The sequence below is a fragment of the Tribolium castaneum genome, chromosome 1 (assembly GCF_031307605.1).
Source record: "Tribolium castaneum strain GA2 chromosome 1, icTriCast1.1, whole genome shotgun sequence".
Taxonomy (NCBI): Eukaryota; Metazoa; Arthropoda; class Insecta; order Coleoptera; family Tenebrionidae; genus Tribolium; species Tribolium castaneum.
Window position 1 is genome coordinate 305,229 of NC_087394.1, and position 17,524 is coordinate 322,752.

At 28.0% G+C, this 17,524-nt stretch overlaps 1 protein-coding gene across 2 annotated transcripts in view; it reads left to right on the forward strand.

Moving 5' to 3' along the window:
- The window catches only part of LOC103314137 (uncharacterized protein), a 288,743-nt gene that overhangs the window by 146,780 nt on the left and 124,439 nt on the right, over positions 1-17,524 (forward strand). For both annotated transcript variants that reach the window (XM_064355937.1, XM_064355936.1), the window contains one exon: positions 10,144-10,251. In XM_064355937.1, the coding sequence (XP_064212007.1) occupies positions 10,144-10,251 (108 nt within the window). The remainder of the gene's footprint in view (positions 1-10,143; positions 10,252-17,524) is intronic.

The window sequence follows — 17,524 nt, forward strand, 5'->3', positions numbered from 1 at the left end:
TTTTCACGAGAAGAATTTGGGAATAATTATATTGTCCAATCGTTTTTGCCTTGTTTCTTTCTTTCTCTCTTTCTTAGTGATCTCTTTTTTACTTTTTTAATTTTTGCGTTTACTACAGCTTTACAGTTCTTATTTTCTGCTTGCTTTCTTTTTTTTAATCGAAGCCCAATAACTACTTTTTACGTTTCTTTTCTGTGTATCTCTGATTCTTTATGTGAAAAATTTAGGAATAAATTTCAAATTTAGACAATGTTTTTATAACGTTTTTTTTTAATTTTTTACTGTTGAAGCTCTAAAATCCCTTTTTTTCAAATTGTTTTCTTTCTACCTTATTTGCTAAATTTTCTAAAGCTGTGCTTTTTTCTCTTCTTTCTGAGAAAACCACTTCGTTTGTCTAAAGTACTCTCAAAGGTTAATCACAAGAGAAATTAAAAAAAAAATTGATCTAAATGTTTCTTCAATTTCTAAGATTTCTTATTTTTCTATTGTTTTAGTCCAATCTTTTTTCTTTTTTTTATTTTCCAATTTTTTTTAATATCTTTTTCCAAAACAATACCGTCTTTTTGCCTTTCATCTTCTAATCAAAGCCAGTCATTATGCATTTTAGTTTGTTCTGTTGTTTGACTAAAAATCTTTCTTTAAGAAGAGAATTTAGAAATAGTTATTTAATCTAGACGATTACCATTATATGCTTGCTTTCTTATTAATAGCAAGTCTTTCTAAATTTTTTTGGTGGTTTGACTAATTAAATCTTCTACAGTGATCATTTAAGAGAAAAATTTAGAAAAAATGAATAGATAGGAATAACTGTTATGCTTTTGAATTTTTTTTTCTGATTTTCTAGACGTTTAAAGTTTAAAGTCTGTAGTCTTTATTCTGTTTTTAAATTTTACTTGCTTCTTTTTCAATAAATTTTTACGAAAAAAATTTTGAAAAACTATCCGGTTTGACATTTTTTTAAACTGAATTTAAAATCTTGACTCTTTAGAATTTTCCCCAAAATAATTTTTTTGGCATCACTTCATGTCTTTCTTCCTCCACGCAAATTTTTTACTAGTTTTTTTTTGTTTAACTAGGGTCTTTTTTTGTCGAAATTATTCACGCTTTAATTTTTTTTTTATTTTTTTTATTTATTTATTCTTTCTTTATATTTCTTTTTTTTAAGAATTTTTTTAGTTTTTTTTCAAAACAATTTTCACAGCTTTTCATTTCCTGTCTTCTTATGTTCCTTGTTATAGCCAATTTGAAATTTCACCAGTAGGTAAGAAAAATAGAAATAAAGAATCACGTTATTGAGTTTTTTAATTTTTAATTGTTTGACTACAATGATCTTTCTACAATGATCTTTCAAAAGAAACATTTAGAAATCATATTCAAGTTAGACATTCTTTTAAATTAAAATACTTCTAGCAATGTTTCACAAAATTTATTTGAAACATTGGAATTTATGTTTTCTACACTGAATTTTTCTTGACTCTTTAGAATTTTCTCCAAAACAATTTTTTTGGCATCACTTCATGTCTTTCTTCCTCTACGCAAATTCTTTGCTACTTTTTTCTTTTTTTGTTTAACTAGGGTATCTTTTTGTCGAAATCATTCACGCTTTAATTTTTTTTGCTTTCATTCTTTCTTTCTTTATATTTCAATTTTTTTTTCAAAGAATTTTTTTAGTTTTTTCTCAGAACAATTTTCACAGCTTTTCATTTCCTCTCTTCTTATGTTCCTTGTTCTAGCCAATTTAAAATTTCCCAGTAGGTAAGAAAAATAGAAATAAAGAATCACGTTATTGAGTTTTTTAATTTTTAATTGTTTGACTACAATGATCTTTCTACAATGATCTTTCAAAAGAAACATTTAGAAATTATATTCAAGTTCGACATTCTTTTAAATTAAAATACTTCTAGCAATTTTTCACAAAATTTACTAAGAATGTATTAATTTTTACTAAGTATTAATTTATTTTTTGTTTATGCCATTTTTTTCTGTTTTTTTTTTAATTCCACTTTCACTATATAGAGGTCTATAATCTGTTGATGCTTTTGTCAAATGGTTCTTTTTTCTATAGTATTTTTTTGCCTTTATTGTCTAAACTCCATCTAATTTTGTTTTTTTCTAAAAAAAAAATTCAGCTTACTTCTTTTCTATTTCTTGCTTTTTGTGCGTCAGCACTAGTTTGTTTCTAAAGTTTCATTGGTATCACAAAAAAACAAATAAATTTTTAAAAACTTTTCTATATATATTTTCTTTTATTATTTCTTTCTGTTTCTTTCTTTAATTTTTAGCTCTGGCTTTTTTTTCTATCCAAACTATCATCACTTTTTTTACATTTCCTATTTGTTAATACTTTAAAGTTCCTAAAGCTAATTCTTTCTTTATTTATTTATTTGATTCTTCTTTTTTTCTTTCAGAGCTTTTTCAATTTTTTTTTACAAAACTTTTATATGTTCATAGACGGTTTTATTTACATATTTATTTTTTAATTTTTGTTTTTTTTGAGCACCGTTTTCACCAAATTGATGACTATTTGAAACTTTTTTTCTGTCCATTTTTTTCTGTTTTTTTTTTAAATTTAACATGTAGAAGGCTATAATCTGGTAATGCTTTCGTCAAATATTTCATTTTTCTATTGTATTTTGTGTCTTTATTATATATTTTGTTTTAACTTTTTTTTGATAGATTTGGATCTCTTTTTTAGTTAATCGAATTTTTTTCTTTCCTTTTTCTTCATTTTTTGAATTAACTATAATTTTACGTTTTTCAAAACAATTTCTTCAGCTTTGATTTTTTTCTTTTATCCAAACTATCACATTTTTTACATTTCTTATTTGTTGATACTTTAAAGTTCCTAAAGCTCATTCTTTCTTTACTTTTTATTTCATTCTTCCTTTCTTTCTTTGTCTTCCAGAGCATTTTAATTTTCAACCATCACCAGTAGCCATAAACGGTTTATTTTCATATTTATTTTTTCATTTTTGGTTATTTGTAGGAACGTTTTCACCAAATTGATGATTATTTGAAACTTTGAAATTTTTTTTTGTTTATTAAATTTTTTAAATTCTGTTTCATCACATACTTTCATTGTATATGCTTTTCTTGCTCCAAAACTAGCTTGCTTTTACAGTATCTTTGATATCACAAGAAAACAAATACATTTTTAACAAGTTTTTTATATTTCTTTTCTTTTAATTTTTTTTTGTTTGTTTTCCTATTTCTTTCGAATTTTATTTGTTTGACTAAAACATCTTTTGTACATTTTTTACGACAAGAATTTATAAATAATTGTTTATTCTTTTAAAGATTTCTTGTTTACTTTCATTTTCTAAACACTTTTCAGTTACAGTAATTTCTGCTGATCTTTGTTTTTGCACCTTGATCTAATTAATGCCTTGATATATGTTTCCCGTCCATAAATTCACCGGTTACCATAACTTTCGTTGAACGTTGCGCCACTTTAAACCGAACCGTAATTTATTAAAGAAAGTCGAGTCTTTTAAACTGGAATAAATGGTCTGCTGCACTCGAAAGAGACAGTCGTTTGTGCGAACACAACTGTTTGCCTTTGCAAATTATCTCCGTCGGACGATCAAAATGTGACTTAATAAATGCCATCCATAATTGGGCGTTTAGTTTTGTAATCCCGACCAAAAGTTGTGTCGTTAAAGATCACTTTCTGATAAGTTGGGCTAATAAGTGACGACACGTGGCTTAAAAGCATCGATTGGAAGCAAGCAAGCAAGAGTTTGGAGGAAAATGTAAATAGTTAAAAAGAAGTTTTATTGATATTAATTGTGCTAGTCGACGATGTATTATCCTTGAAGGAATAGGATGTGCGTGTTTTCGTTTGGTTTATTTTGTGTTGCGCACCAGCTCAGACCCTAATAAGTATTTGTTGGTTGCTCGGAGTCCACCCTACATTCATTTCATTATTAATGAACAGACAATGCAAGCACAAAGGCGGAGACTGATTAGTTATTCTTGACTCGAACGGACCAGTCACTGCAGATTATTATTTTATCGACGCTTATCCTTTATTCATCCAATGTTTCTATACGCTGGCAAATAAGTAATGACCAGGTAATTGCAGACGCTACCAATCACAAATTTATTATTTCTATCTTTACGACTCACTCTTGTTAAATGTTAAACAAGAAAAAAATTTCTAAATTGAATAAAATTTTTAATTTACAGAAATTAGGTATTAAAACCTAGTAATTTACGATACATTTTTTATTAAAATTCCATTTCAAGAACAAACAACAACATAAATTACGTTTTGTCAAAAATTATCTATTACGCCAAAAAGCTATAAGGAAGCACAGTCACGATCAATAAGAATGACACCACTACCAAACGGGCAAAAGTCTGACTAAAATCATAAACTTCACCAAACAGGCTAGTTTACAAACTGTCCAGCTGGTTTATAAATTAGTTAAACATACATATTAACTGTATAAAAAAAGTGTCATTCTTTTTTGAACGTGACTGTACGTGTTAGTGCTAAAATTAAACACTACTGCATTATTAATATTTTGTCATTCAATTAAAATTTTTATTTTCAGTGGATTAAAAATTCACACTTTATTTACGAGTTTAATTTACTTAACTGGTACACTGTTTCTAATTTTGTTATGCTTTTTATTAAAATTTTAAAGAAAAACATTAATAAATTGAAATATGACATTCTGAATAAAAAACCAATACACTAAGAGACTGAAAAGATAAAAAAATAAAGACTGTTATACAAAAAAGTTAAAAAAAAACAGTGGATCTAAGTGACTGAAAGAGTGATAAATTAAAAAACTATAGAACTGTCAAGTAGAACACAAAGAAATTGGAAAATTTAAATTATAAGACAGTGATAATAAGATAAGACAACGAAAAACTGATAAATTTAGGAAATAAATATGAAAATGACAAATGAGACACCAGTGAAACGGTTTTAAGGCCAGTCTTTTTCACAGAACGGGATTTCGTCTCAGATGCTAATAAAATGGTCGATTCTGCATAGTTTTTAAATAATTTGATGTTTTTTTTTATAAAAACACACTTTTTTTAAATATATAACAAAAAATCTAAGAATTCTATAAAAGTAGGACTATCATGCAACTAATTAACATCTACACTGTCAGTTTGGAACTGTTTCTAATTTTGATATTCTTTTTATTAAAACTTCAGAAGAAGAGAAACATTTATAAATTGAAACACGACATTCTGAGTAAAAAACCAATACACTAAGAGACTGAAAAGCAAAAAAAATTAAAACTGGTATACAAAAAAACTTAAAAAAAAACAGTAAATCTTGGTGACTGAAAGAGTGATAAATTAAAAAAAAACTATACAGCTGCAAAATAAGAAATTGAAAAATTGAAATTATAAGAAATTGAAACAACAAAAAACTGAAAAATTAAAGAAATGAATATAAATATGACAAATGAGACACCAATGAACCGGTTTTAGAGCCAGTCAATTTCACAGAACTGGATTTCGTTTCAGATGCTAATAAAATGGTTGATTCTGCATAGTTTTTAGATACTTTTATGTTTTTGATAAAAACACTTTTTTTTAAAATAATATATAACAAAAAAAACTAAGAATTCTAAAACGTAGGACTTCCACACTACTAATTAACATCTACACTGTCGGTTTGGAAAAATTGAATATTAACAATTAACTGATAATGAAATAAATAGATTTTAAAAAAAATCTAAATTAACAATTGGCGAACACTGCAATTTTTATTCTTATATGTAAATAATTTTTTTATTTTAAAATCAAGGCACAGTATACAACATTTGTTTCAATTTTTAAAAAAGTTTAATACAGAATTAAAGTTTGCATATCTTCAAAAATAAAAAAATCAAACACTTACAAAGGAACTTTAACGCTAAGAAAATAAAATCACACAAAAACAAAAATTATTAAGACTAAAAATTATGGGACTGAAAAATTGAGAAATTAAAAAACATTAAATTTTACAGCCTGTTCCGTTTAAACCCCACATTAGAAGTATTGAAAGTTCTAATAAAGATATTTATTAAGAAGTTAGTACTCAATGAAAATATTTTCAAGATGGCGGCGCTTTAGGTTATATCGGAAGTCGCTATCAACTTTCTTATTTTAAATGGAAAGCTATGTTTTTTACTGCCTTTTTGGATTAGTTGAGTTTTTTTAAGGCCGTTTTTATCAGCTTTCCCTATACTTAAGTTTAACCGTTTCCGAGATATTTAAGATTTTTTGAAAATTTTTGGATTTGCACCTGTCACTTAAAAAATCGGTAACTCTCTTAGTTTTAGAAATTTGGAAATCATATTTACAGAATTAAAAAAGAAGGTGTTTATCTGTTCTCCAGTGTTTTCAAAATTGGAAAAGAATTTAACAAACCTAAAAATTTTAAGGTTAAGTTTGGACAACTTCAAATACCCGTAACTAATTTTTTTCAAATGGGATGTCCCAATTTTTATTTTACTAGATGAAGGAGAAATTTTTTCTGCATCGATCTCTATTAGCATTCCCTATACGTATCTGTGATAATTTTCAAATTATGTTGGTTTTTTTGACATTGTAGAAAATTTCTTACTAACCACAGCTATTTTTGCATAGTTTGCCATGAAAACATTTCTGATTAAACAAACGACAAACTCTGGTCAAAATCGTGTTATCCGTTCTGTAAAAAAAAATAAATTTATTGAATGTTGGTTTAAAAAAAATTAACTTCTCACATTTTTTCCATGGCAACCTATGACTTAATTTCTCAAACCCAACAAAAAGTTATTGTAACGTGAAAACCATTAAACATAAGTATAGAGAATGCTAATACAGATCGATGCAAAATTAAATTCTCAACGATTTAATAAAATAAAACTGGTGGCATTTCATTTGAAAAAATTGAGTTATAAGGTGCTTAAAGTTCAATAAACTTAACATTAAAAATTTAGAGTTTGTTATTCTTTTTTGAAAATTTGAAAACACCAAAAAGAAGATATAAGCTTTCTCTTTCAAATGAGTTAAGAAATATTTACAAATTTTAAAAAATGGCCAAGTTATCGATTTTTGAAATGGAAGGTGCAAATTCAAAAAAAAATTAAAAACCCTAAATATTCGTAAACGGGGCTAAATTTAAGTATAAGGAAAGTTTATAAAAACCAGCTTAAAATAACTCTAGTAATCCAAAAACGCATTAAAAAATAACTTTCTATTTAAAATATGGAAGTTGATAGCGACTTCCGGTATAATCTTGAAAATATTTTCATTGAGCAGGACCTAAGGCATTATGGTTGCATACAAATTTTCAGATGACTCTCATTATTAAAACTACCAATACTTCTAATATGGGTTTTTAGACGGAACACCCTGTACATGCATTGTTTCTTGTGATAGTGGCAGATAAGAAATGAGGGCGTAATTATTGCAGACGCTACCATTCACACATTATTTAATTGTTTTTTCAACAATTTTGTTGCTGTAACCAAACCGAATGAGATGAGAAGTTTGTTAAATAAACCAATAAAATGGTGAGATTGGGGTCGAAATAAAGACCGACCACTTGAGTATGAAATCCTATTCGGGGTCCCTGAGACGCAATGAAGTTAGCGATGAGAAATGGATGAAGTCTCCAGTCAATTTATTGGCCACCCATCCAGAATCTAATCAAGGGAATTGGGTTAGTGATATGAAATTACCCGGCCTTTTGCGAACACTGAACAACGATGATAAGACACTCCATTGGCTCGCTAACAGAAATCACGTTACAAAACACGCTTTATTGCACTTTGATTTTGAAACAACTCATCATCTACAAAAAAGTCGCTAGTTTTCGGTACGATTTTAAATCACAATCAGCATTTGTCCGAATTGAATTAAAGCAGGATATTTTGGTTAAAGAAATTGTTATAAAAGAATAGTTAAAGCTTTGAGCATAAAAAGTGACAAAACGTTAACAATTGTAAAAAACAAAAACATAAAGAAGGTTAAAGCAAAAAAAGAAAATGAAGGAACTGCGTCAAAAAAATTACAAAATGAAGAAATTTGTCAAAATATTTTCTTTAATAAAAAGAAAATAAGGCTATTTTTCTAAGAAAATGTAAAAAAATAAACAACAAATGTATAAAACAGAAAGGAAAGTAAAGAGGAGAAGTAGAGAGACAGAAAAAAAAAGAGGAAATTTGATAGAATGATATCTCGATCTAGAGAAAAAGCTTTATATATACAAAAAAAAAATTGTAATACATTCTATTTTACTGAGAAAAGTGATAAAGTCGAACCTAAGTAAAAAAAGCAAAGAAAAAAAAATTAAAATACAAAAATAAAAAATTGTTATCAAAAAATGATAAATTTTACAGAAAAACACTAAACATAAAATAAAAGTTTTGTTCAAAAAAATGATAAATCAGTTCTCTTATGAGATTTTTAAATCAAACATAAATAAATAAATGTTAAAAAAACAGAAAAACCTGGGTCAAAAAATGCCAAAATAAGGAAGAAATTGAAGAAATTGTCAAAAAATAAAAAAATTATAAAAAATAGATTACTATGTTTTGTTTTTCTACATTGTTTAAAAAAAAATCGTTTTGGAAAACATAAACATAGGCAAATTAGCAAAAAAATTGCTAGTTTTCGTTACAATTTTAAATCACGATCAGCATTCGTTCCAAATTGAGATGTGAAATAATAAAAAAGTGGGGTGAAGCAGGCGCTGAAATCAGTTGATCGGTTTATTTTGTTATCTTTCCGAAGATACTTCTGTCGAATGCAAAAATAAACAAAAAAATTTGGTAAAAACAGAAAGGAAAAGTGAAGAAGTTGTAAAAACTTAGTAAAAGTTTTGAGCTTAAAAAAGTAATAAAAACTTAAAAATAAACAATATTTTGTTGTCTAAATAATTATATTTAAATATAGTAAAGAAGTAAACAGAAAGAACTATAAGAAAGAGGAAGAACAGAAAAAAAAGAAATTCAACTGCTTCAAAACAATGAAAAAAAAAACACAAAACTTTAACAGAGAGAAAAGAAGAGGTGGAAGGGACTATTAAAAAAAGAAAAAAGAAAAACATTGACAGAAACAAACCAAAAACTGACAAAAACAACTTTAACAAATATAAAATTATTCTATGGTTTTACAAAATTACTTATACACAAAAATAATTAAATGTGAAAACTAGATGAAGAGAAAAAAACAGAAACCAAAAAAAATTAAGTGATAAATGTAAAATAAATTGGCACAAGAAAGCAGAACAAGAAGGAAAAAATACTTAAGTTTGTTAAAAAATAAATAATCACTACTCTGCTACATAAATAAAAAAATGTAACAAACGAAGAAAATTCTGAAAAAGAAAGCCCTAAAAAAATTGTTCTAAAATAATGATAAAAGTCAAAAAGTTTAGAAGAGAAAAAAAAGAGATATATAAAAACCTTGAGAATATAAAAAGTAGATAATTTATTATGAAAAGAGAAAAAGAATGAAAATGGTTATTGTAGGTGTAATAAAACATAAAACTCTTAGAAAAGGAGATAAAAAAAAAGATAAAGGTGACGAAATTTGGCAGATCAAACAAGAAGAGAAAACAGTCTTAAAAAAATAAAACTTTATTAATAAAATAGAAGAAGATTCTGTTTTCTTACGAGTGACTTATTAGATTAAATATATGTAAAAAAATGTTAAAAATAAGAAAATTGATAGAAGGTAGAACAAGAAAAAACCTTGAGTATGTATTCAAAAGTATAATATTTAACTAAAAAAAAACGAAATGATCAGTGACTAATTCCTCACACTTTGATTTATTTTACAATATTTTTTCCAAAATTCTTTTGATACAGAAATTGTGTTAGTAAACAAAAACACGATCAAATCAGCAAAAAATCGCTAGTTTTCGTTACAATATTAAATCACGTATCAGCATTCGTCGGAATTGAGATGTGAAATATTAAAAGAGTGGAGTGAACGACGAGTCAAAGCAGGCGTTGAAATCAGGTTATCATTTTATAAAGTCTGGCGCAAAATTTACGACCAGATCCTTTACATACTCAATCGCATCCGAATTGATTTACGAGGCGTAAAATTTCGTTGTATTGCTTTGAAAAAAGCCTCGGTAAATATTAAAATGGCTCGAGTTTCATTATGAAATAAATTTCTTCTATTTTCTTGCAGGAATATCGATGCACAAAGGATACGCTTTCGTGCAGTTTACGAATCCTTTTGATGCTAGAAGTGCCTGTTTGGGAGAGGATGGCAGGACTGTTCTCAGCCAAATCTTAGGTGAGTGAGTGATTTCATTTTATTTGTTTGGTATACAGGGTGTAACGTCTAAACACGACTTTGGAAATATTGGCAGTTCTAGAAATCATAGTCAGATGAAAATTTGTTTATAACCGTAATCGCTTACGTCCTGCATATTGAAAATACTTTCAAGATGGTGACACTTCCGGTTATACCGGAAGTCGCTATCAACTTTCTTATTTTAAATAGAAAGCTACATCTTTTAGTGCATTTTTGAATTACTAGAGTTATTTTAAGTTAGTTTTTATTAGCTTTCCCTATAGCTAAATTTAGCCGTTTACGAAATATTTGTGGTTTTTAATTTTTTTTTGGATTCGCACCTTTCAGTTCAAAAATCGATAACTCTGATATCTTTTAAAATTTGAAAATATTTTTGAACTCATTTGAAAGAGGAAGCTTAGATCTTTATTTTGGTGTTTTAAAATTTCTAAAAAAGAATAACAAACCCCAAATGTTTAGAGTTAAGTTTTTAGAACTTTAAGCACCCATAACTCATTTTTTTCAAATTAAATGCCACATGTTTTATTTAATTAAATTGTAGAGAATTTAATTCTGCATCGATCTGTATTAACATCCCCTATACTTATGTTTAATGGTTTTTAAGTTACAATAACTTTTTGATGGGATTGAGAAATTAGGTCATTGGTTGCCATGGAAAAAATGTGAAAAATTTAATTTTTTTAAACCAACATTTAATGAATTTTTTTGTTTTCACAGGATGGACAACACAATTTTGACCAGAGTTTGTCGTTTGTTTAATCAGAAATGTTTTTTTGGCCAACTATACAAAAATAGCTGTGGTTAGTAAGAAATTTTCTACAATGTCAAAAAAACCAACATAACTTGAAAATTATCACAGATAGGTATAGGGAATGCTAATACAGATCGATGCAGAAAAAAATTCTCCTTCATCTGGTAAAATAATAATTGATACATCCCATTTGAAAAAAATAAGTTATGGGTACTTAAAGTTTTTCAAACTTATCCTTAAAATTTTTGGGTTTGTTAACTTCTTTTCCAATTTTGAACACACTGGAGAACAGATATAGTCTTTCTCTTTTTATTCTCCAAACATGATTTTGAAATCTCTAAAACTAAGAAAGTTACCGATTTCTTAAGTGGCAGGTGCAAATCCAAAAATTTTCAAAAAATCTTAATTATCTCGAAAACGGTTAAACTTAAGTATAGGGAAAGCTGATAAAAACGGCCTTAAAATAACTCAACTAATCCAAAAACGCAGTGAAAAACATAGCTTTCCATTTAAAATAAGAAAGTTGATTGCGACTTCCGGTATAACCGGAAGTGCCGCCAACTTAAAAATTTTTTCATTGAGCAAAACTCAACGGATTATAACCGAAAACCAACTTTCAAATGAATATCTTTGTAAGAACCTTCAATAATTTTAATGCGAGATTTAGACGACACATCTAATATTTTATGACTAACGAGGTCATCAAAGCTATGTTTATATACCTAGGTTGGGAATATTAAAAGCTGAGCTAAACTAATTTGACATAACACCTAATTGGCACGAATACATAAAGGAGAAGAAACGAGTGAAATATGAATGACATTTAGTTTCATTAGCTCAATTCGTTTCAAGTAGTATCTGTGAAAATCTCAAGTTATGCGAATTAATTTGGACAATCGGTTAATGAACTTGTTCTTGTACGCTGGGGAAAGATATCAAGATGTTGAGCTTTATTCTCGTCTGAATTGTATTAGTTTGAGGGAGTTTTCTTTTATTCTTTATTACAAAGTAACTTTTTTTCATTGTCTTTTATACTTTGGGAAAAATCCCGCAACTTTTTAACTTGAAACCCACTAAACTTGTGATTCCTTGCAAATTGGAAAAAATGGTTAAAAGTTGATTTTCGCCAATTAAGTTACCAGTTTTTGCTTTTGTTTTTGAAGAAATTTTGTTATTTTTTTATTATTTTTATTTTCTCAATTACGGCTAAACGATTTGAAAAAATGGAACTATTTTAATGCTTGCCAATGGAAAATAGTCCGGGAAATTGATTGGAATCAAGAAAATCGCCAAATTCCCAAAAGTTTATTAGTTATGAATTTTTGTGTACATGATCTAATTTTTGCTTTTATTTGCATTTTCTCGAAAACTATAAGTCGGACAACAATAATCTTTTTTGCAAATGATAGATCATTAAAAGAGCTTTCCAAAGATAGTACACATCATAGGGTTATCTCTAATAGTTCCGGAGTTATTGCTTGATAAATGATCCGGGTACCAGAAATCGACAAAATTCGCGACAAAAATTGAAAAAATCAAACTTCAAAAATTCGAACATATAAACTTTTTTTGACTTTTAACAACTGTAGAGGAATGTAAGGGCATATACAAGTCCAAAAACCTACGATAGAACGAGTTTTAAAAAAAATTAATTTTTTCACCTTTTTAAAGGTAAGTGTAGTATACTCAGGAAGTTTTAGCAAAAAAATTCAAAATTTTAAATCTCGTGAAAAGTTGGTATACTACAGAAAATGAGCCGCTGAATTCACTGGAACAAACCGCATTGCTCTACGACTTTTAGTTTTTGAGTTATGAATTTTTGAGTACATGATCTAATTTTTGCTTTTATTTGCATTTTCTCGAAAACTATAAGTCGGACAACAATAATCTTTTTTGCAGATGATAGATCATTAAAAGAGCTTTCCAAAGATAGTACACATCGTAAAGTTATCCCTAATAGTTCCGGAGTTATTGCTCGATAAATGATCCGGGTACCGGAAATCGACCAAAATCGCGACAAAAATTGAAAAAATTAAACATCTAAAAAATCAAACATATGAAGTTTTTTCGACTTTCAACAACTTTGTAGGGATGTAAATGCATAGACAAGTCCATAAAACTATGCTGGAGCAAGTTTTTTAAAAAATATTTGTTTTCACTTTTTTTAGGTAAGTGTATTTTACTCAGGAAATTTTAGCAAAAAATTTCAAAATTTTAAATCTTGTGAAAAGTTGGTATAATACAGAAAATGAGCCGCTGAACTCACTGGAACAAACCGTTTTGCTCTACGACTTCTTGTTTTTGAGTTACGAAACCGACTCTAGATTTTCACTTCACTATTTTGTAGATAATCAAAAACCGGTTACACATTTTTTGTAACGTCACAAAATTCTTTCCTTAAATGCAATAAACAGCCACTCAAAAGTGTTTATTTTTTCCCAAAGTGTTTTCTCCAGTTTTGCTGCAATATCTTTTTGTCTGGCACTGTTTATAGAAGTTTTATTCAAGTTTTGATGCGAGTTTAATGTGTAATACTTTTGTGTTTTAAAGATATGTACGTGCTTTGCTCTCGCTTCATAAACTCCATCAAAGTGGCGGTTTCGTCGATGAAATACCGACAAACTTTACGACAATCGTCCATATTATGTAAAAGTAGGATGAACCAACAGCAAGACAATAAACAAATAAAACGTTCAGTTTAGAAGTCGCTTTAAATAGTTCCAACCGAAGACGTAGTGCTGTGCTGCTACTGTACAGATAAAACAAAACGTCTAAAGCATTCGCACAGAACAAACTATTTCCTGCAAGAGAATTTAATAAAACTGGTTGTAACAATAGCTGAGCGTTTTGTTCCAACTTTGAATTGAGCCAACTTGACACTTTGAAGCATTATCTCCGTTCGGCAAACTAATTATTGTGCACGATTATTACAAATATTTTTTTTTGTAATAGATCTATTGCATAAATGTTATAATTCGTTTCAAAATTCTAAAGATTAGTAAAAAAATTAATTTTTTTGTAGCTTTTTTCTTTTTATATTTTCTAGTAAAGTTCCATTCAACAAAAATCTGCAACGAACCAATTGAATTAAAGTAACATAAAAGCTACAACGAAACACAAAAAATAATTTTGAAATGTTAGAATTAAAAAAAAAAGTTTTTTTGTTACATATTTTAAAAAAAAACTGTGTTTTTATCAATAAACATTAAATTACCTAAAAACTATGCAAAATCAACCATTTTATTAGCATCTAAGACGAAATCCTGTTTTATGAAAAAGACCGGTCCTTAAACCAGTTCACTGGTGTCTCATGAGTTATAGTAACTTCTTACTTTTTTATGTTTTTTCAATCTCATGGTTTCTTAAAGATTTAATCACTCAGTTTTTAAGTTTATTCGCAGTATTTCAGCTTTTTAGCTTCTTAGTTTTCCAAATTTCATATTCATTTCCAAAATTTTGCATTTTTTCGTTGTTTCATTATCTTGTAATTTCTGTATTCCATTTTCTTCATGTTCTTGCATTACAGTTCTATAGTTTTTAATTTATCATCTTACAGTCACTTAGATCCACATAATTTTTTTTTTGTTTTTTTAGTTAATTTGTTTTTTTTTCCTAAATAACAATGATAATTAAAGAACATCGCGACAATTCCCGTTGGTTGCATGTTCCAGGACGATGATATTTGTGAACCGCGGAACGATTTCGATTCGATTCGAAACGCGATGAAATTAAAATTAATAACACGTTCGCATGTTGGGATAATTGATGTTAGATTGTCAGTGACGGATTTGCCTTCCTAGGACAATGGACTTTTGTTTGAAATTAATGTTTTCGCTCGTTTATTACCTACTTACACGAACAATAAGTGCGCTCTGAACTAATTTTCGATAGTCGCTGCAGAAAAGCCGTAATGCGCCATTCTTTGCCAGTTGACAGCAAAATTGTTTGCAACAACGCTCATAATTTGCTAAGGCGGGAGCCGGTTAAAGCAACGCCAGACTTGAATAAATCAGACAACAAATAGACTGTATCCTGTATTTGCTCTAACTTACAGGGAAAAACTGTAATCGATAATTGCGGACAGACAAATAAATAATAACATTTCTAAAAAATGAAAATCAATAAAAAATTGAAAAAGTTGATTAATAGTTAAGGTAATAAAAATGCTACAATAAAAATTTTAATTTAACTTGCTTTGTTGTCTGTATGTCTGTTTCAAATTTTTGGAGCCAAATTTGATAGGGTTCCCGTTGTCCCAATGAACTGAAATTTTGCACACTTACGTAATCTGCCTGACAATGCAATCCTATGTGATTAAATACTTCCTAAAAAGGTTAAATAGGGTTTTTAATGCTAACAGCTGTTAGAAAAACATTTATATTTTACTTTTCAGTGCATCTTTTAAATAAAAACATTAAAAAAAATAATTTTAATTCTTGTTTCCTTCAGGTATTAGATATTAATGTGTAAGTTTAAATTATGCAAAAAAAGTGTGTCTGACTGCAGCGTTTTACAAAGAGCCGTGAAATTAAGTACATTTCCAGCACTTTGCGTTTTTATTACTAGAATCGCTTTGAGGATAAAAGTATGTGTTAATTACGTAAACGATATCTGTTTGCAGCTAATCTGCAAAGTTTAGAATTTAATTTTTATGATCAAATTGCGCTTGCACCCAACCAAATAAAGGCAATAGCAACGAACGACGGAAATTTTCTGTTCCTTTAATCAAATAGTCCAATCAAATTATGTAGAACATTTCGATAAGCCTTGCTGAAAGTGTTACAAAATGGAATTTTATCAATAAGTGTGCTGTAATTTTAATAAATAACAGTGACATGTGCGTGAGTCGTTGCACATATTTAAGTTTAGTTTTTTAATTAATGTGGCAATGTCGTAAAGCTGTCGCGGTGGATTGTGACGACTTTTACCAACAGCTGCAAGCATGCAAAATAAAAAAATAAGTTGGAAGCATTTTCAAAGTTTTTAGCCACTTCTAATAATAGCTCTGTATTATACAACACGATAAAGAGGTTGTTTGTAAGATCGACAATCTTTATCGTCGTGTATAATACAAATCAATTTTTTTTCTATAGCGGAACTTCAAATTTAGAAGTAAACAAATTATTGTTAATTCTTTAAATTAATACAGGGTGACCCAGAAGTGTTTCTAATATACGATACATCGATTTAAAGTCTACAAAATAAAAACATTTTTATTTAACACAAGGTGTTGTATACAGGGTGGTGAATCAAAGTTGCATTTTTTTAAATTGAACACCCTATACATTTTTGCATAATTGGATTTTACGCAAAAATAGTGTAACTTTATACAAACTATTATGAGTCTATCTTTATTCAATTTTTCATTATGAAAAGACCAATTTTTGAAAAATTACTGCGAAGTGGCAAATGAATATTTTCTAAAAAATTTACAACAGCAAATTTTAGAATACCTGCTAGTTTTAGCAAATAGTCGACTTTTACTTGAAATATTTTTTTTATGGAACACTGTATTCTTTACACGTTTTGATAGCATTTTTTATAAGCGTTCTAATAATGTGCAGTTTATATAGCAAATTTGAAGTATTTTTTAAGGTGTTCAATTTTTAAATTTTTTTTTATTTCATTATAAATTTTTATTAATATTTATTATCAGGTTCTAGGATAACAAATTTTATTGTAATAAAATAGTTTTTTTTGAAAAATCTCGAAAAATATTTTAAAATTGCTATGCAAATTCTATACAGCTAGAAAGCTTATCAAACATGCTATCAATACATGAAAAAAATACAGGGTGTCCTAAAAAAAATAAGTTATTCAAGTTTTTGAGTTTTGGGACAGCCTGTACATTATCTGCGTGCTTCAACTTAAAGTCGACTATTTCTGAAAACTACAAAATATTCAGAATTTTTCTATTGCAAATTTGCAATGACTTTTTCAAAATTTGTTTTTTTTTATAACCAAAAGTTGAATAATTCTGAAACGAAAAAAGATAGACCTATAATAGTTTATATAAAGTTACATTATTTTCTCGCGTAGAATTCATTTATGTAAAAATATATAGGGTGTTCCATTTAAAAAAATATAACTTAGGTTCAGCACCCTGTATACAACACCCTGTGTATAACAAAAATATGATCTATCGCTTAATGGAAACAGCGTAACAATATTTCAAGTAACATAAAAGTTATAGACACATCCCTGGGCCACCTGTATGTTGAAATGTGTAAATTTAATTTTATCTACCATTGCGGTTAAAGTACTATTTTATCTACTGGAAAGAGTTGATTAAGAAAAAAAATGAGAAATTTGTGATGAAAATCGAAGCAAACTGGACAGGTTTCAGCAAGGGAATAGCAAGTTGTAAGCTCGAGCCACCACCACAGCAATGTATCAAGTTTAATCTCAGGTGATCAGCGGTGCAGCTCGAGCTGCAAGATTACGATTTTGGCCAACTCGGTTCATTATTGTTTCTATGGACCAGTTCGGGTGAATCGCCGG